Source organism: Bombina bombina, chromosome 5 (genome assembly GCF_027579735.1).
Source record: "Bombina bombina isolate aBomBom1 chromosome 5, aBomBom1.pri, whole genome shotgun sequence".
Classification (NCBI taxonomy): Eukaryota; Metazoa; Chordata; class Amphibia; order Anura; family Bombinatoridae; genus Bombina; species Bombina bombina.
Window position 1 is genome coordinate 478,087,841 of NC_069503.1, and position 21,478 is coordinate 478,109,318.

Consider the following 21,478-nt stretch of genomic DNA (forward strand, 5'->3'; position numbering starts at 1 on the left):
AAGATACTCACATTTTTAAGCTTCCACTTCCTATCCATATATCAGGAGCAGCAATGCAATAATGGTAGCTAGCTGCAAAACAAACAAAAAAAACACTTTGACTTCTGACTTCAGCTCAGCGTTTAAGCTGCTGCCCTCAGAGCTCTGAGTCTGACTGACTTCTACTCGCACTGCAAACACACTGCTGTCCCACTTACTGACTACACGTGCAGTCACAAAATTATTGAGGAGACAGCACGTGCAGTCAGGAGCCAATGTCCCGCCAAAGCCAGCAATTGGAATAGTTTCTGTTCCCACTGAGCTGCGCCAATAGTTTGACGATCTGTGACCCACTTGGTATCAATCATGTGATATGCATAGCAGGCAGGCGGAAAGTCGGAAACAAATAAAAAAAAAAAAGTAGATTAAAAAATAATTGTGCTGAAGCAGGTACACACTGCCGCCGACACACAGTTTGGAAGCACTTCTTTACATGGCAATCCCTCTATATTCCTAAAGAGTAATTCCTGTTTATATTGTGAGGAGGCATTAGTTCCGCCCTCTCAATTATGTTCCATATCCCTTGATAATGTGATAACATCAAACATGTTTGATACCACTGAGCCGTCCACCTCTGTGGAGTTGTCTTCCAGTGAGGTGCGAACCCTACATTCATATCTTTCTACACATGCAGTTTCCCGTAGCATTGCTAATCCTCCATCTGGAGGGGGCCTTTTTTTCACCAGACGTTACTGCGCAGTTCAGACGGCGTCTGCAGCCTTTAATGCTTTACATCGCCCTGCTAAGCGAAAGGTTACATATTGCACTCCTTCCCAGAGTACATCAGATCATTTATTGGATTGGAGTCTGCTGCCCCTAAACCTCCGGCTGCGGAGGAACCAGACTTTAGTTTTAGGAATTTGCACTTTCTTCTAAAGGAAGTTTTTTGCGAACTTAGAGGTTCCAGAGGCCAAATTGCCTGATGAACCTTTGATTCCTAAATTGGATAGAGTTTGAGGACAGGGTGGTACCTTATCTTTCCCTGCTCCTGTTAGATGGCGAACATTATTAAAGGATTACTAACTTTTGTATTTTTAACCAAAAACGGAACCCACATTTCAAAATAAAGATATAATAAATAAACTACTAACCTATTTTCAGACGAAGCTGAATAACGGCATAAAAAGAAGTTTTTGTTTTAATTGTGACATCACCTAATCCAGCCCTCCAATATGGGCAGTTCATAACCAAAATCAGTAACCTATCCTAGCTCTGTTTTATGCATATAATTATCAGCCGATTATGGCGGTTTGCGCATGCGCACTTTAATGCTATAAATAGTGCATGCGCGTTTGTTTTGTCTGAAGCCGAAACTGCCCATATGTTAATCGGATTCACGCACGCTATTGTTATGCTGAATCCATCAAATCGGTTATCAAGCCATTTTATGGTTAATCAAAACTGTAGTATCTTTCAATGCCTTATGTCTTTATATCTATAAATGTAATGCCATTTACGTTACATATATGAATATAAAGATTTACCAATATAAAGTTATTATTAAAATTATTTATCAATACCTTTATAATGTATGTTGCTGACATTTGCTTGATTTAAAAAATAATTGGAAATATTTCTCTTATAAGATGTATCAAGTCCACGGATTCATCCTTTACTTGTGGGATATTCTCCTTCCCAACAGGAAGTGGCAAAGAGAGCACACAGCAGAGCTGTCCATATAGCTCCCCCTCTAACTCCACCCCCCAGTCATTCTCTTTGCCGGCTCTAAGCAATCGGAAGGGTAAAGTGAATGTGGTGTTAGAGATGTAGTTTTTATTTCTACAAGAAATGGTACCGGTGTGTACTATTTACTCTCTAGCAGAAAAGAGATGAAGATTTCTGCAGGGAGGAAGATGATTTAAGCATGTTGTAACTAAAATCCACTGCTGTTCCCACAAAGGACTGAGGAGTGCAAGAAAACTTCAGTTGGGGGGAACAGTTTGCAGGTTAGGCTGCAATAAGGTATGTTCAGTCATTTATTTCTAGACAAGACTGTGATAATGCTAGAAAAGACTGATAATATCCCCATGAGGGAAGGGTAAGCTGTATTCAGAGACTATGTATGGAATTTCAAGCTTACATAACAGGGCTAGTTTATGCTGGTTGACACTACTTTCATGACAAACGGTTTTTATTGAAAATATCGTTTTTTTTGAGACACTTTGAAGGTTCCTTTGGGTTTTTCTCCGGGGTTGTTACCCACATGGCTATTATTAAAACACTTGGGAGTGTTTCTTTAGGCCTCACAAGCACCGTAGTGAGGTGGGAGGGGCCTAATTTTGCGCCTCAGATGCGCAGTTATATTTGACTAGAAGTTCAGGCTGTTTCATATGGAGGGTCCTGCTGCAGTTTGAGGGCCTATAAGAAGCTTTTCCCCCACAAATCTGGTTCCTAAGGGCAGGTAGGGCCGCAGCAGAGCAGTTTTTAACCGTTTTTTTGGCTTACTGTCGATCCGGTTTTGGCATTAAGGGGTCAATCGTTTTTATTGCTAGTGGTGCAATCTTACTAATGCTTTAGGTACATACTGTAAAAATTTCGAAAAGTTTGCTGCATTTTTTCACTGTTTTGCAAAATGATGTGCCTTTTTTATCTCTTAAAGGCACAGTAACGTTTTTTTCAAAGTGTGTTTTTACTTGATTAAAGTGATTTCCAAGCCTGTTTGTTTTACTGCTAGTCTGTTAAACATGTCTGACACCAAGGAAAATCCTTGTTGAATGTGTTTAGAAGCCATGGTGGAACCCCCTCTCAGAATGTGTCCCACTTGTACTGATATGTCTATACACTTTAAAGAACATATTGTTGCACTTAAAAATGTGGCCCAAGATGATTCTCAGACAGAAGGTAACGAGGTTAGCCCGTCAACCTCTCCCCAAGTGTCACAACCAGTTACGCCCGCCCAAGCGACGCCTAGCATCTCTAGTACGTCTAACTCTTTTACCTTGCAAGACTTGGCGGCAGTTATGAATAATACCCTCTCAGTGTTCTTATCTAAACTGCCCGTGTTACCTGCAAAGCGTGATAGCTCTGTTTTAAGAACAGATACTGAGCATTCTGACGCTTTAGTAGCCGTATCCGATACACCCTCACAACGCTCTGAAGTGGGGGCGAGGGATGTGAGAGGGATTATGCAGATTTGTCTCCTCAAATACAGCTGGACCAGGGGACCAGAGATTCTCTTCTCTGGTGGTGGTCTCAGGATCACCTGTCTCAGGGAATGTGTTTCCGCAGACCAGAGTGGATCATTGTAACGACCAACGCCAGTCTGTTGGGCTGGGGTGCGGTCTGGGACTCCCTGAAAGCTCAGGGCTTATGGTCTCGGGAAGAAGCTCTTCTCCCGATAAACATTCTGGAACTGAGGGCGATATTCAACGTGCTTCAGGCATGGCCTCAGCTAGCTGCGGCCAAATTCATCAGATTTCAGTCGGACAACATCAAGACTGTAGCTTACGTCAATCATCAAGGGGGAACAAGGAGTTCCCTAGCAATGATGGAAGTAACAAAAATAATCAGGTGGGCGGAGGATCACTCTTGCCATCTCTCAGCAATTCACATCCCAGGAGTAGACAACTGGGAGGCGGATTTTCTAAGTCGTCAGACTTTTCACCCGGGGGAGTGGGAACTCCACCTGGAGGTATTTGCCCAGCTGACTCAGCTATGGGGCACTCCAGAATTGGATCTGATGGCGTCCCGTCAGAACACCAAACTTCCTCTTTACGGGTCCAGATCCCGGGATCCCCAGGCGGTGCTGATAGATGCTCTAGCAGCGCCTTGGTCCTTCAATCTGGCCTATGTTTTTCCACCGTTTCCTCTCCTCCCTCGTCTGGTTGCCAGAATCAAGCAGGAGAGGGCTTCGTTGATTCTAATAGCGCCTGCGTGGCCACGCAGGACCTGGTATGCAGACCTAGTGGACATGTCATCTGTTCCACCATGGACACTACCAATAAGGCAGGACCTTCTAATACAAGGTCCTTTCAAACATCCAAATCTTATTTCTCTGCGTCTGACTGCTTGGAGATTGAACGCCTAATTCTATCAAAGCGTGGTTTCTCTGAGTCGGTTATTGATACCCTGATTCAGGCTAGAAAGCCTGTCACCAGGAAAATCTACCATAAGATTTGGCGAAAATATATTTTTTGGTGCGAATCCAAGGGTTACTCATGGAGTAAGATTAGGATTCCCAGGATATTGTCTTTTCTCCAAGAAGGATTGGAGAAAGGATTATCAGCTAGTTCCTTAAAAGGACAGATATCTGCTTTGTCTATTCTTTTACACAAACGTCTGGCAGAGGTACCAGACGTTCAAGCGTTTAGTCAGGCTTTAGTCAGAATCAAACAGAGAATGATTCAGAATCAAGCCTGTTTATAGACCTGTGGCTCCGCCATGGAGTCTGAACCCCTTGCAGAACTGAAAGAACTAAATTCAGTTTGAACCTTTACATTCCATAGATATTAAGCTTTTATCTTGGAAAGTTTTTTGTTTTTGGTAGCTATCTCTTCTGCTCGAAGAGTTTCAGAGTTATCTGCTTTACAGTGTGATTCACCTTACCTGGTTTTCCATGCAGATAAGGTAGTTTTGCGTACCAAACCCGGTTTTCTTCCTAAGGTTGTGTCTGATAATATTTTTTTTTTTTTTTTAAATCTTTTTATTAAGGAAAGGACAAATCATATATGGTGTCATGCTGTCTTGAGCCAAAAAAGTTACATTGTAACATAAAAACTTCCATATATATGTATTCCAACATCATACAAAAACCAAGGAATAACCAAAAATAAATTCAAAACATATAAATACACAAGACAGCAATTAACATCATCTCTACTATAGTATTACCATAACGCAGCTTTTATAACATTTCCTGATCAAAATGTTGCTATACTATATATTATAGATTCCCTACTTATTACAAGGATAGACCAAGGGTGTATTGAAACACCGTAGAAAAAAGGACCCAGAAGAAAAGAAAGAAAAAGAGAGAAAAAAAAAAACGGGACCCCAACACCCCCCGCTCTCGATAATCCTCACCCCGGCCCCGTCGTTGGAGGGTCCACTAGGCTTTTTAACCATCTCTATAATTCCTTATCCACGTATGAGGGAATATTCCAAGTATTACCAGTTCTGAAAAACTTATCGAAGAAAGGAAAGGGGACAAAATTTGCTTCTGGACCGGAGTTGAGAATGTTGCAATCACGGAGGCCCACCCAATCAAAAATTTTTTTATTCTGGACTCCTTTACCTGTTGTAAATGAAATGATTCATAAATAATCTGTTCTCTAATACCTTTCAGTATAGAAGCCAAACTAGGAGCTTTAACAGACTTCCAGTTCTTAAAAATAATATGTCTAGTAGTAAGTATGATAATATTAACTATGCGTCTATCTATATTCAATCTGACATAAGTGACCAAAAAAAGAATGTCTTCTAGAGAAAGGGAGTGCGATATCTTAAAAACCCTGTTTTACCCAAAATTGTATTTTATACCACAACTGTTGAATCTTTGGACAAAACCATAACATATGAGCCAGATCCGCACATGGGCATGAACATCTATAACAAGCTGCACCTTGTTCTGGATAGAATCTGAATAATTTAACTGGCGTTAGATAAAGATTGTTGATTAGTTTTAGATGAGATTCTTTCCAGCCCACTGATATAGGATAACTAGAAGCCTGAGAGAGGCTGAGTACAATCTTCTCTGTATCAATTGTTTCAATAGTCGACCTCCACGAAGCACATAGTTTATCCATAGCCAAAGTACCTTGTTTGGACAGCATTACATCATAAATTAGAGATATAGATGCCTCTCCCCCTCTAAATTTCTGGATACACATCTTCATGTCTGACCAATCAGATGTGAAAGAAGCGTACCATTTCTGAGATGAGACATAATGTCGGATCTGGAAATACGCATATTGATTCCTACATGAAAGAGCAAACTTTTGACACAGGGTGGTCCAAGGATGAATTCGAAAATCAGGAGTCAACAGTTGAGATATATCTTTAAGCCCCTTCTCTCGCCAAATTTTAAACACCATCTGCTCTATACCCGGAAGAAAGAGTGGGTTACCCATAATCGGCAGGAATTCAGAAAATGCAGGATCAATTTGAAGAGCATGACCAGCTTTATGCCAAGCAGATATTATATTCTTAAATGAGCACAGTTTCTTAACATGTATCGGTAAATTTGGAGATGCGCAGTGCAGGAGAGCACACAATGACCAAGGAGAAACCAAGCGTTCTTCAAGAGCATGTGACGAGACTATATTAGATTGGGCAATCCAATCAAATGCAAATTTCAATAAAGTTGCCAAATTATAATATTTGATATTTGGAAGAGCCAACCCAGCTGCAGGAAATTTATTGGTCAATCTCTTAATTGATAAGCGCGGCTTTTTGCCTTTCCAAATAAATTGAGAAAACCAAGACTCCATTTTCTTTAAATCTTTATTTAATATATATAATGGCAGGTTTTGCAGCAAATATAAGATACGCGGAAAAATTAATGTCTTGATAACACTTATGGAAGCTGAAATAGAAAGCGGAAAGATCCTCCACAACTGTAAATCATCTTGAATCTTCTGGAAAAGGGGTAGAAAGTTTTCCTGATACCAGAATTTAGGATTTTTATTTATATCCAAACCCAAATATTTGATGCTTCTTACTCTTCTGAACTTAGTTACGGTTACCTTCCCCTCTTCCGGCCCCAGCCACATTATTTCACTCTTATCAATGTTAATCTTATATCCTGAAAAGGAGCTAAATTCCTCCAATACCTGAACTATTTCTGGAATAGCAATCGCAGTATTCTGGATAAATATTAACATATCGTCTGCGTATAGTAAAAGTTTTAAACTGATAAGAATATTAACCAGGAAATTGTTGTTCCTTCTCTGTGTCCTAATCCTTCTTCGAAGAAGGAACGTCTGTTACACAATCTTGATGTGGTTTGTGCTTTAAAGTTCTATTTACAAGCAACTAAGGATTTCAGACAAACAACTTCATTGTTTGTTATCTATTCTGGTAAGAGGAGAGGTCAGAAGGCGACTGCTACCTCTGTTTCCATTTGGCTGAAAAGCATCATCCGTTTGGCCTATGAGACTGCTGGCCAGCAGCCTCCCGAAACAATTACTGCTCATTCTACCACAGCAGTGGCTTCTACATGGGCTTTTAAAAAATGAGGCTTCTGTTGAACAGATTTGTAAGGCAGCAACTTGGTCTTCGCTGCATACTTTTTCCAAATTTTCCAAATTCGATACTTTTGCTTCTTCGGAGGCTATTTTTGGGAGAAAGGTTCTACAAGCAGTGGTGCCTTCCGTTTTAAGGTACCTGTCTTGTTCCCTCCCTTCATCCGTGTCCTAAAGCTTTGGTATTGGTATCCCACAAGTAAAGGATGAATCCGTGGACTCGATACATCTTACAAGAGAAAACAGAATTTATGCTTACCTGATAAATTACTTTCTCTTGTGATGTATCGAGTCCACGGCCCGCCCTGGCTATTAAGTCAGGTAGTTTTTTTGTTTAAAATACAGTCACCACTGCACCCTATGGTTTCTCCTTTTTCTTCCTAACCTTCGGTCTAATGACTGGGGGGTGGAGCTAGAGGGGGAGCTATATGGACAGCTCTGCTGTGTGCTCTCTTTGCCACTTCCTGTTGGGAAGGAGAATATCCCACAACTAAAGGATGAATCCGTGGACTCGATACATCACAAGAGAAAGTAATTTATCAGGTAAGCATAAATTCTGTTTTTCTCCATACCCTATTTTTAAGAAGATGTTTCCTATTGCTGACTCTATCAAGGAGTCTTGGCAGACGGTCCCCAAGGTAGAATTTCCACTTTTGCTAAGAGAACCACTGTTCCCATAGAGGATAGTTGTTCCTTTAAAGATCCTATAAAAAAGAAGTTAGAGGGGTTGCTCAAAAAGATGTATATACACCAGGGTTTACAATGGCAACCTGCGGTGTGTATTGCTACCGTCACTAGTGCGGCGGCATACTGGTTTGATGCATTGTCTGATTCTATTCAGACAGACACTCCCCTTGAAGAGATCCAGGATAGGATCAAGGCCCTTAAGTTGGTCAATTCCTTTATTACGAATGCTTCCCTACAGGTTATCAAGCTGGGAGCAAAAAATTCTGGGTTTGTTGTGCTTATGGTTGAAATCCTGGTCTGCGGATGTGTCGGCTAAGCTTTTGGCGATTCCTTAGGGTAAGACCTTGTTTGGACCGGTATTGGCTGAAATTATTTCTGACGTTACAGGAGGAAAGGGTCATTTCCTCCCTCAGGATAAGAGGAATAAGCAGAAGGGACGTCAGAGTAATTTTCGTTCCTTTCAAAACTTCAAGGGTAAGCCTTCCTCTACCAAGCAGGAACAGTCCAAGACTTCCTAGAGGTCCAACCAGTCTTGGAACAAGGGAAAGCAATCTAAGAAGCCCACTAATGACTCAAAATCAGCATGAACGGTCTGCCCCCGATCCAGGACCGTATCTTGTGTGGGGCAGATTTTCCTTCTTAGCTCAGGCTTGGGTTTGGGATGTTCAGGATCCCGGGGCGGTGGGCATAGTGTCCAAGGGATACAAACTAGAGTTCAAGACCTTGCCTCCCAGAGGCAGGTTTCTGCTCTCAAGATTATCTGTAGACCAGATAAAAAGAGAAGCGTTCTTACACTGTGTTCGGGACCTTTCCGACCTGTGAGTGATAGTTTCTGTTCCAATGCAGGAACAGGGTCTGGGATTTTACTCCAATCTGTTCGTGGTTCCCAAAAAAGAGAGAACTTTCAGACCAATTTTAGATCTCAAAAGTCTAGACAAATTCCTCAGAGTACCGTCCTTCAAGATGGAAACTATTCATTCCATTCTTCCCTTGTTTCAATTTATGATAACAGTAGATTTAAAGGATGTGTACCTGCATGTTCCAATACACAGGGATCATCACAAGTTTCTGAGGTTCGCATTTCTAAATAAACACTTCCGGTTTGTGGAGCTTCCATTCGGTCTTGCCACAGCTTCCAGGATATTTTCAAAAGTCCTGGGACCCCTGTTGGCAGTGCTCAGGTTGCGGGGCATTGCAGTGGTGCCTTATCTGGACGACCTTCTGGTTCAGGTGCCATCCTTTAAACAAGCAAACTCCCACACGGAGATGTTGTTATCCTTCCTACGCTGTCACGGATGGAAGGTGATTTTGAAAAAGAGTTCCTTAATTCCAGCTACAAGGGTAGTGTTCTTGGGAACCATAATAGATTACCTATCAATGAAAATATTTCTGAGAGAGGTCAGAAAATCAAAGAATTTCAACTCCTGTCTGGCGCTTCAGTCCTCTCCTCGGCTGTCAGTGGCTCACTGTACGGCGGTGATCGGTCTGATGGTAGCTGCCATGGACATCATTCCGTTTGCCCGTTTCCACCTCAGTACTCTGCAGTTATGCATGCTCAGGCAGTGGAACGGGGATTATGCGGATATGTCTCAGCGATTACATCTGGATCAGGAGACAAGAGATTCTCTTCTTTGGTGGTTGTCTCAGGATCATCTCTCTCAGGGAACCTGCTTTCTCATACCCACCTGGGTGATTGTGACAACGGACGCCAGCCTGCTGTGATGGGGAGCAGTCTGGAGCTCTCTAAAGTCTCAGGGGACATGGACTCGGGAGGAATCTGTTCTCCCCATAAACATTCTGGAGCTGAGGGCAATCTTCAATGATCTTCTGGCCTGGCCTCAGTTAGCTTCGGCTCGGTTTATCAGGTTCCAATCGGACAACATAACTTCAGTGGCTTATATCAACCATCAGGTAGGAACTCAGAGTTCCTTGGCCATGACAGAGGTAGCCAAAATTATTCAGTGGTCGGAGACCCACAACTGCTGTCAATCAGCTATCCACATTCCAGGAGTGGACAATTGGGAATCGGATTTTCTGAGCTGACAGACTTTTCACCCGGGGGACTGGGAACTCCATCCGGAAGTGTTTTCCAGCTTGATTCTCAAGTGGGGATAGCCGCAACTGGATCTCATGGCATTCTCAAGTGGGGATAGCCGCAACTGGATCTCATGGCATCTCGTCACAAGCTCCCGAGGTACGGGTCGAGGGATCCTCAGGCTGTACTGATAGATGCTCTGGTGGTCCCTTGGAATTTCAGTTTCGCATACCTTTTTCCTCCGTTCGCTCTCCTTCCTCGGGTCATTGCTCGAATCAAGCAGGAGAGGGCGTTGGTGATACTCATTGCACCGGCATGGCCTTGCATGATCTGGTATGCAGACCTTGTGGAGATGTCATCTCTCCCTCCTTGGAGATTTCCACTGAGGAAGGACCTTCTACTTCAAGGGCCCTTCACCCAAATCAAGTTTCTCTGAAGCTGACTGCTTGGAAATTGAACGCTTAATTTTATCTAAGCGTGGTTTTTTTGATTCGGTCATTGAGACCATGATTCAGACTCGTAAGCCTGTTACCAGGAATATTTACTACAATATATGGCATAAATATCTGCATTGGTGTGAATCCAGAGGCTACTCTTGGAGTAGAGTTCAGATTCCTAGAATTTTGTCTTTTCTCCAAGAGGGTTTGGAGAAGGGTTTATCGGCAAGTTCTTTGAAAGGTCAAATATCTGCCTTGTCTATTTTGTTACATAAACGTCTGGTGGATGTTCCAGACTTGCAATCGTTCTTTCAGGCCTTGGTCAGAATCAGGCCTGTGTTTAAACCTGTTACTTCTCCCTGGAGTCTTAACTTTGTTCTTAAAGTTCTTCAGCAGGCTCCATTTGAGCCTATGCACTCCTTAGATATTAAATTGTTATCTTGGAAGGTTTTGTTTCTTGTTGATATTTCTTCTGCTCGTAGAGTTTCTGAGTTTTCGGCATTACAGTATGAGTCTCATTACCTTATTTTTCATTCGGATAAGATAGTTTTGTGTACTAAGTTAGTGTTTCTCCCTAAAGTGGTTTTGGATCGGAACATTAATCAGGAGATTGTTGTTCCTTCTTTATGTCCTAATCCATCTTCTCGTAAGGAAAGTCTGCTGCACAACCTAGACGTGGTGCATGCGTTAAAATTCTATTTACAGGCGGCTAAGGATTTTCCCCAGTCTTCTGCTCTGTTTGTGGTTTTCTCTGGGAAACTTAAGGGGCAGAAAGCTACGGCTCTCTTTGTGGCTGAAGAGTATCATTCGCTTGGCCTATGAAATTCCTGGACAGCAGCCTCCTGAGAGGGTTACGGCTCATTCTATTTCTGTTTCCTCTTCCTGGGCATTCAAAAATGAGGCTTCGGTGGAACAGATTTGCAAGGTTGCAACTTGGTCCTCTCTTCACACTTTTTCAAAATTCTTTAAATTTGATACTTCTGCCTCGGCTGAGGCTTCCTTTGGGAAAAAGGTTCTTCAAGAAGTGGTGCCTTCTGTTTAGTTTCCCTGTCTTGTCCCTACCTTATCATCTCTGTCCTCTAGCTTGGGTATTGATTCGTAATAGTAATTAGATGATCCGTGGACTCACTGTGTCATTAGAAAGAAAACATAATTTATGCGTACCGTATAAATGTATTTATTTCTTGACATGGCCCGCCCTGTTTTTTCTAAGACAGGTTTTTGTCACGTTATAAACTTCAGGCACCTCTGCACCTTGTTGCTTCCTTTCTCTCCTTTTACTTCAGTCGAATGACTGGGGTTGGAGGGAAGGGAGGTGATATTTAACAGCTTTGCTGTGTTGCTCTGTGCCGCCTCCTGCTGGGCAGGAGTGATATTCCCAATAGTAATTAGATGATCCGTGGACTCACTGTGTCAAGAAATAAATAAATTTATCAGGTAAGCATACATTTCATTTTTATTAATTTGCTCGTTAATTCAAGGGAGATTCTATTGTATAAAGCTAATTGCTCGTTAATTCTAGGGAGATTCTTAAAGCGCATGCACACAAGCGATGAACTTACCTTCACAGTGCAGCAAACTCTTCTGATCCGAGATCAATAGAACGGGTCTACTGTATACAGAACAGACATGCAGAGAGTGACGTTAGCGATGACGTTGCAGTATCTTGCGCATGCGCAATAAGAAACAGTCGCCATCTTTCAACCGGTGTGGTCAGTCCGGACACCGAGAATAATGAAAACCAGAGTAGGTTTGGAAAGGTTTAAAACTTCGGGGCCAACTATCTTCTAAACGGCATGTAATTGAAACAGGGCATTATAAAAATATTTAGTTTTTTGTGTGCCTTCAGTGTCCCTTTAAGAATGAATGGGACAGGATTGGATTCCTTGTTCCCCTCTTCTCCCTTTAACAAATTGTTCCCGGTGCTGGACTCTCAATGGAGTTGTGAGTTTCCGTCCCTAAAAGGGATGGCGCTCTCTTCACCCTTGCTAAACGTATTACTATACCGCTTGAGGATAGCTCTTCTTTTATAGAGCCCATGGATAAGGGATGGAAACTCTGTTAAGAAAGATGTTTCAACATACGGGATATTTGCTTCAACCGGGAGTGGCTGTTGCAGCGGTTGCTGGAGAAACTACCTTCTGGTGTGACTCCTTATAGGATTTGATCGGGGTGGAGGGTCCCCTCAACGTTACTCAGGAAAGATTTACGGCCTTAAGAGTTGCTAATTCTTTTATTTGTTATGCTATTAGGCAGATTATTCGCCTGAATGCTAAGGCTTTAGCTTTTTCTGTTCAGGCCCGTCGGGCTCTGGCTGAAGTCATGGTCTGCGTATATGACTTCTAAGTCTAGACTTCTATCCCTCCCCTTTAAGTTAATGATTTTGTTTGGTCCAGGCCTGTACTCCATTATCTCCATGGTCACAGGGGGCAAGGGTGCCCTACTACCGCAAGAGATTATGAACTAGTCTAAGGGACAATTTTCGTTCTGATAAAGCCCATGTCAGCAGTACTCCGCTAAGCCAGAGCAAACCAAGAGCTCTTGGAAGCCGGCTCAGTCCTGGAATAAATCCAAGTAGAGCAAGAAGCCCGCCGAGTCTATGTCGGCATGAATGGGCGGTCCCCGTTCCTCTTCTGGATCATGTAGGGGGCAGGCTGTCGCTCTTTTCTGTCGCTTGGTTGAGGGACGTGCAGGATTCATGGGTCCTGGAAGTCATAGCTCAGGGTTACAAGATAGGTTTCAAGTCTCAGCCACCCAAGGGTGATTCCTCCTCTCTCTACTGTCTTCCTGACCAAAAAGGAGGGAAGCCTTTCTGGGGTGTGTACGGGTTCTGTCCTCTTAGGAGTTATTGTCCCGGTGCCTATCGCAGTGAGAGGTTTGGGATACTATTCAAACCTTTATGTGGTCCCAAAGAAGGAGGGAACTTTCCATCTGATTTGGACCTAAAGTGCTTTAACAGGTTTTGCAAGAGGTAGATCTTATGACGTCTCAATACCAAGCTACATGGATATGGGTTGAGGTACAGGGATCTTGAGGCGTAGCTAACAGATGCATTAGCGGTGGGAGATTCAATCTAATTTATCTTTTCCGGCCGTTACCACTACTTCCTAGTGTAGTGGCTCGAATCAGGCAGGCGTAATGGATACTGATTGCTCAGTCTTGGCCGCGAAGGATATGGTTTGCGGACTAGTGGGGGTGTCATCTCCTCCGTGGAAGTTACCTTGTCGCAGAGATCTGTTGATCAAGCTCTCTTTGTTCATCTATGTCTAGATTCTCTGAGGCTGACTGCGTGGAGATTGAACGCTTAGTCCTAGCCAAGAGAGGGTTTTCTGAGTGTGTTATTTTTTACTCATTCAAGCTCGTAGATGGTTGCTCATTGCATCTATCATAAGGTGTGGAGGACCTACTTATTCTGTTCTCCAGGATGAACTGGAGAAGGGCTTTTCTGCAAGTCCCCTGAAGGGACAGATTCCGTCCCTGTCTGTGTTACTGCACAAGAGGTTCACTGAGCTTCCTGATGTGCAGTCATTTGTTAAGGCTCTGCTATGATCAGACCTGTGTTTAGATATATTGCTCCTCCTTGGAGTTTAAATCTTGTTCTTAAAGTTTTGCACAGGCTCCGTTGGAGCCTATGCATGAAGTGGACATTAAATTGTTGTGTTGGAAGGTTCCTTTTCTATGGGCTATTGCTTTTGCATGCAGAGTATCTGTGATTGCTGCCTTGTAATGCGTCCCTCCTTATCTGGCTTTCCATGCTGATAAGGCTGTGTCAATTCGCAACATCAATCAAGAGATTGTGGTTCCTTTCTTATGTCCTAATCCTTCTTTGTCGAAGGAATGTTTTCAACGTAATTCTGGATGTTGTTTGTGCCTTGAAGTCCTATCTTCAGGCCACAAAGGAATTTAGACAAACTTCTTTCTCTGTTTGTTCTCTTTTCTGGGAAGCGTGGGGGTCAGAGGGCCTCTTTGACTTCCTTATCTTTTTGGCTGAGGAGTGTCATCTGCTGTCTCTATGCTAAACGGGACATAAGCCTCCTCTGAGGATTACGGCTCATTCTACGAGAGCAGTGATTTCCTCTTGGGCCTTCAAGAATGAGGACTCTATGGATCAGATTTGTAAGGCGGCTACCTGGTCCTCCTTACATACTTTTTGCAGACTTTATAAGTTTGATGTTTTTGATTCTGCTGAAGCAGCCTTCGGGAGAAAGGTTTTGCAGGCTGTGGTGCCCTCAGATTAGGGTCGGTCTCTCTCTTTTTTTCCCCTCCCGTTTTGCATTGTGTCCTCTATAGCTTAGGTATTGTTTTCCCAAAAGTAATGAATGCAGCTGTGGCCTCTCCCCGTTTAAGAAGAAAAACTTAAATTATGCTTACCAGATAATTCTTTTCTTGTGATTGGGAGAGGCCACAGCTCCCCGCCGTTTTTATTCTATGGAGTGGCCTTATATTTTATTTGTTCTTCTAGCACCTTTTTCACCCTGATATTTCTCCTGCTGTTCCTTGTTCCCTCGGCAGAATGACTGGGGGAGGTATTTAAGCCTTTGGCTGGGGTGTCTTTGCCTGCTCCTGGTGGCCAGTTCTGTATTTCCCAAAAGTAATGAATGCAGCTGTGGCCTCTCCCCGACAGAAGAGAAGAAAAGAAAATTATCTGGTAAGCATAATTTACGTTTTTTTTCTGGACAAGAGCATTTATGTTTTTAGAAAGCTGAAATTTAGGATATTTTTAAAGCTATTAAATATAACCAAAGTTGACTTAAAGGGACAGTATACTCCAATTTTCATATAACTGCATGTAATAGACACAACTATAAAGAATCATATGCACAGATACTGATATAAAAATCCAGTATAAAACCGTTTAAAAACTTACTTAGAAGCTTCCAGTTTAGCTCTGTTTAAAAGGTTACTGGAACACCCACTGCAAGTGGTTGTATTTTAAAAAGAGAAGACACTCTCCCCTCCATAAGCAAGATGGAAAATGTTTACGTCAGTATTCTAATAAAACTTTGGGGCTTGGTTAGGAGTCTTAAAATCAGAGCAATGTTATTTAAAAATAAGCAAAACTATCCATTTAAAAAACCCAAAAAAAACTGTATGAGCTATATAAATGGATCATCTGCAAAACATTTATGTAAAGAAAAATCTAGTGTATAATGTCCCTTTTAAGCAGAAACGTTTTATATTCAGTTATTTCAGTATGGTAATGATGAATATGTATTTGTACATGATTATATATGGTGAAAATATTAACCAGTCTTATTTTACCTTAACAGCTTCTTTCCATAAAGGAGACCTGGAACTTCTCATTGATGAACAAGGCAAGATCCAGACTGAACCAATTAGGAAAGTGCCTGTCACAGATTTGTGTTCAGAAGATTCTCCTTCAAGCAGTATAAAAAAAGGTAATTACTAAATAAATAAATAATGTCCCTTTTAAATGGACAGTGTACTGCACAATTGTTTTTCCTTAATGTGTTTCCAATGACTTATTATATCAGCTGCAGAGTATAAAATGTATGAGAAAAATCTCTTTTGGGTTTATTTTTGTATTGGAAATAGCTTGTTTTGTTCTCTTAAACCACAACCCATCAAAATGGGTTGATCTTGCAGTGAAATCGGGTATCCTTATTGTATCACTTTATACACACACATGCTTCTTTATAATATGTCTGACTGTATACCAAACCTTAGAGCAATTGAAAATTAACATTTTATTACTTACCTCTCCTACTGGTAGTTTAATTTCTTATGATGGCTTTTGTTACACAGTTGTTGTTTTTTATAGCCTATACTTGAAACTTTGAGTATAGGTAGGGATAATACCACAGGCAAAACCAGTTATTTCCTATGTTAAAGCAAAAGGAGCTATTTGTATACAGTTTATTATACTCCAGCAGGTGATATGGATCATTGGGATCAAATTAAAAGGGAGAAGAATTTAGGGTATACTGACCCTTTAAAGGGACATTCCGGTCAAAATTTAAATGCACATAGGTGAATTACATATTTGAGAAGAGACATATTTGCAATATAGACGTGTTGGTAAATGCTTCTAGTAAAAGTTATCACTGTTTTAGTGTTAGCATTTTTCTCTGCACGTGCATGTGAAGCATAGCTAGATATTTTTAATGCACCACCATTTTAAATACTGCAGCTATAGCTATTATTAGAATATTTTTTTCTAATATATGTATTTTGCAAAAATGCTTCTATTCAAAACTGAAATGCATCCATGTTGATTCCAATTTTGGCTGGAACATCCCTTTAAGTTCACAAGTAATATGTTAAATCCATGGGCAAACGGGTAATTTATCAAGAATAATTTAGCTATTTATAGTGATATGTTTTTTTGTTTTTGAGGCTTTATTGATTAACATACAATATTGATAATTTCAGGTAGAAATCTGTTGGTTTTTCTGTGTTGATTTAAATGCCTAAGTAACTTAAAGGACATCAAATTTAAAAGTTTATGCACACTACTCCATAGAGGCTGAAGTGGAACCTGGGAAATTTTACACAGTGGTTGCTTGATCGTTACAGGAGTTCATTTATATCTGTCCCTCATAGGCCACAGCAGTGATGATAGCATAAATTGAAATTATGTAAATAAAAATTGTTTAAATGCTTATAAATTTGCTTTGTATTTTTTTTTAGTTAAATGTATAGTATAGTCAAAATTAAACATTTACGATTCAGATAGAGCATGTAATTTTATGCAACATTCTAATTTACTTCTATTATCGATTTTGCTTTAGTCTCTTGATATCTTTATTTGAAAAAGTAGGAATGTAGGCATAGGAGCTGGGACATTTTTGGTTCAGAACCTGGTAAGCACTTTCTGATTGGTGTCTAAATGTATCCACCAATCAGCAAGCGCTACCCAGTTGCTGAACCAAAAATGGTCCAGCTTCTAAGCTTACATTCAAATAAAGATACCAAGAGAACAAAGAAAAATTGATAATAGGAGTAAGTTAGAGCATGCAATTTTAAGCAACTTTCTATCTGAATCCATGAAAGTTAAATTTTGACTAGACTAGACTATTCCTTTTAAAGTTTTATTGCTATTCTATAGTATGAATATAAAAATGTGACTGTCTTTTTAACCATTTAAGGGCCAGATTACAAGAGGAATGCTAATTTATTGTGTGTCTGCAAATGGGCAAATTTGCCAGTTTGCAGGCGCGCGATAAATGACCAGCCATTGCAAGTGGCTGGTCATTGCTACCGCAAGCTTGCGGCAGCAATTAGCGCTCCGAAAATTAAAGGGACACTCAAGTCAAAATTAAACTTTAGTGATTCAGATACAACATGCAATTTTAATTAACTTTCAGATTTACTTCCATTAACAAAATGTGCACAGTCTTTTTATATTTTCACTTTTTGAGTCACCAGCACCTACTGAGCATGTGCAAGATTTAATAGAATATAGGTATATGCATTTTGTGATTGGCTGATGGCTGTCACATGATATAGGGGGAGTGGAAATAGACATAACTTAGAAATTTGCCAGAAAAAAAAAAATCTACTATTTATTTGAAGTTCTACTATTGCATTGTCTGTTTATCCTACATTTGTTGTCTGTGCAAATCTACTTTATTTACTGGTCCTTTAACCAGATGTCAGACCTTTTTGGTTAATTTTCAAAATAACACCCAAATGCCCCCAAAATAAAGTATATTCTTTTTTTTTTTTTTAAATAATAAAAAAAAAAACAACTGTACAAAAAGCAGTTTTTAGGGGTCTTGGCGTATCTGAAAAGTGCCTTTACAGGAAACACACTGTTGCCATAGACTGCAATGTAGATATATATGTATATGCTTATATACATATATATTTGTGTTATGTGTATAACACATATTAGCACATAAATATATAAGCATATACATATATATTTATTTAAAATTGCTGCCCATCACTGCGCGACTCACCCTCTTCTCTGCTCTAGTTCTCATTCCGTGTATCACAGCATGAGAACAAGGGTCCCATTGCAGCCTATGGAAGCGTGCTCTATTGAGCGCAGAGCTTCATCACATTGCGGGCCACTTTAAATACCAGCGCACAATTGCGTGCGTTGGTATTACGAGTGGAGCGCAAATATTGTGCTTGCAAAATCGCAATTTTACGCTCCACTTGTAATCTGGCCCTAAATTGGCACAATTCTTAATTGTCTACCTGTGGCACCACACTTTCATGATTTTAAACCAGGGGTTGACAAATCTGTTTTAACATTTAGGAGCCAGTGGTCTTTGTATATAGATATATGAAGAATAACCTAAAAAGTTATGAGTCGGGGGCAAAATTCTAGGCTCCCTGGCTCATGGGTTTGTCGAGCCCTGTTTTAAACACATGGTTAAATGTGTGAAAGATAATTGCAATTTGCATAAAAACCTAATACTTTTGTATCAGGGTATTCAGTAGGCTTTCCTGCATTCCATTCACTGCTGTAGCACATTTTTATATTTTACCTTTACAGCATTGAGAAAATACTGTACCAACTACGTAACAATATTTGTCTTCCATACATACTATTAAACAACAACCCCAGACTTTAGTGAGATGAAAGTAGTCTTATGCAAAAATGTATTTTTTTGTTTGTTTGTTATTCGCCTGACAAATAAAGAAATTGAAGTATTTTGTCCGACAAAACAAACAAGTACAACATTCTTTCATTTGTTCATCTTGTGTTCTATCCATTAGAGGAACTTACTAATGAATAAATAGGCAAATGTTACATTTGTTCTGTTAATAAACAAATTGCAGTCAAAATATGTTAAACTTTGTTTTTCGTTATTTGTTGACAAATTAGTAACACATTTTTGCACATCTAGATGAAAGCTACTGTTTAGTGAACTTTATGTAAACTTGTACACTGAATTCCTGTCAAATACCTGAGTTTTTCTGGAAATCTCTTACCTTTATCCTAATTGTCAAAATGTAGCTCATTTCAATGAGAGCATACCTGGGTAGCCTCCAAAGCATTCATGTCTTGAGCACTATATCTATAACATTGTTACAAACACTGCTCCTATACAGTGCTCAAGACCTAGGTATGCTTTCATTGCAAGGAGCTAAATTTCAACAAAGATTGCCAAAAGAGGCAAGTTTGATAATAAAAGTAAATCAAAGAGCGGTTTAAAATTACATGTTACATTGGAATCATAGAGGTTTAAATTTGACCTCTATGACCCTTTTTAAGGACTGTTTATTTTCAACTTGCTGATAAACAGAGCCCCCTTTTCTTTACTGGGGAACAGTGACATTCCTTAGTAGCATAAAAACAAAAAAATGTTTTCTCTAATTACAGTAATGTGTCTCTTTGTGTCTCTCTCTCTCTCTCTCTCTCTCTCTCTCTCTCTCTCTCTCTCTCTCTCTCTCTGTGTCTCTCTCTCTAATGTGTCTCTGTCTCTCTCTCTCTCTCTCTCTCTCTCTCTGTGTCTCTCTCTCACTGTCTGTCTCTCTCTCTTTCTCTCTCTCTCTCTCTCTCTCTCTCTATCACTGTCTCTCTCTCTCTCACTGTCTGTCTCTCTCTCTCTCACTGCCTGTGTCTCTCTCTCTCTCTCTCTCTCTCTCTCTCTCTCTCACTGTCTGTGTGTGTCTCTCTCTCACTGTCTGTCTCTCTCTCTCACTGTCTGTCTCTCTCTCTCACTGTCTGTCTCTCTCTCTCACTGTCTGTCTGTCTCTCTCTCTCACTGTCTGTCTGTCTCTCTCTCTCACTGTCTGTCTCTCTCTCTCTGTCTCTGTCTGTGTGTTTGTGTCTCTCTAAAGTCAAGAAGACTTTATTAGCATGACATTATTACATGTGTTTTGCAAAGTTACAAGAAAACGCAACTTATAATATAAGGGTATAAAATATTATGACTGTTCATTTTATCTGATTCAGGGTTCTAGTCATATGAAAGTTTGTTACATATTTTGCTACTATCCTGGTAGCTTTGTTTTTTTTTTATCCTAAGAGTAAACATAGTCTTTCTTGTTCAGACATCTGTGGGAAGTCTTTTTTTTTCCTTCCATAAGTCAGGGAGAGTCCACAACTTCATTCCTTACTGTTGGGGATACAACACCTGGCCATCAGGAGGAGGTAAAGACACCCCCAGCCAAAGGCTTTAATATCCCTCCCACTTCCTCTATCCTTCAGTCACTATAGGAGGTGTCGGAGAAGTGTCAGAAGATGTGGGTAGTCCTGTAATGGGTTTGTTCCCTTCAAGAAAGGACTTGAGTTTTAAGTAATCATGTCAACCTCTAAGTGAGAGTATTGATGAAAGTTAGTCTGGAGATGCAGGGAAAGATTTTCTACTAACCTATCCAGACTGTCGCCGAACAGCTCCTGAGCAATCAGTGTTGACGAGTTTCACTGCTTGCTGTTACACACTCAAGTCCATTTCAGAAGCATCTCTGCAAGACTGTCACACTTGAGGCTGTGCCTGTTCCACAGCATGGGTCCTGGAGGGTAAGACCGTTTTATATATACACTTCTGCTATACAGGGTCACAGTGTGGTTTCTTTATGCCTCGATAGGATCAAGGGTTAATATCTCCTTCAGGGAGATTATTTGAACAGCTAGGGGTTATTTATAACTGCTTTAATGTGAGAGTTATTCGGGCTCATAGACTGTGTGCTTTTGGCTTGAAACAAACAGGTTTCACTTTAGTTTTTGAGTGTTGCGCAGCTCATAATAGCTTAGCACCTTTTTCATAGCAAGGGGAAGTCCTGTCCTATGCACCACGTGACCGGGTGCGGTCTTTTCATTTTCCTACGATTCTACTGCAGACATCACTCCTAAGGAGAGCGTTTTCACTGTTAGCTGTCTGGGTCTAGGAGGTGGTGATTGTCCCAGCCATTGGGATTATAAAGGTGCCTTTTTGAATAAAAGTGTTTTTTTTTTTTGTCTGTCTTTCTGTGGATATATCTTAGTTATGTAAGACTCTGATACTACATTAGAAGGTTCCGCTCCTTCTGTACTGATTAATAATTCCTGTTTATATTGTGAGGAGGCCGTGGTTTGCCTGCCTGCTCAATTTTGTTCAATTTGCCTGCCTGCTCAATTTTGTTCAATTTGCCTAAGCACTGTTCTAAAGCTCTATTAGCCCCTCTGAGCCGTCTAC

The 21,478-nt window shown here is 40.7% G+C and overlaps 1 protein-coding gene across 1 annotated transcript in view; it reads left to right on the forward strand.

The window, feature by feature from the left end:
* Positions 1 to 21,478, forward strand: part of MSANTD3 (Myb/SANT DNA binding domain containing 3) — a 164,042-nt gene that overhangs the window by 83,094 nt on the left and 59,470 nt on the right. Inside the window, 1 exon segment of the mRNA XM_053715766.1 lies at positions 15,650 to 15,778. Coding sequence (XP_053571741.1) covers positions 15,650 to 15,778 — 129 coding nt within the window.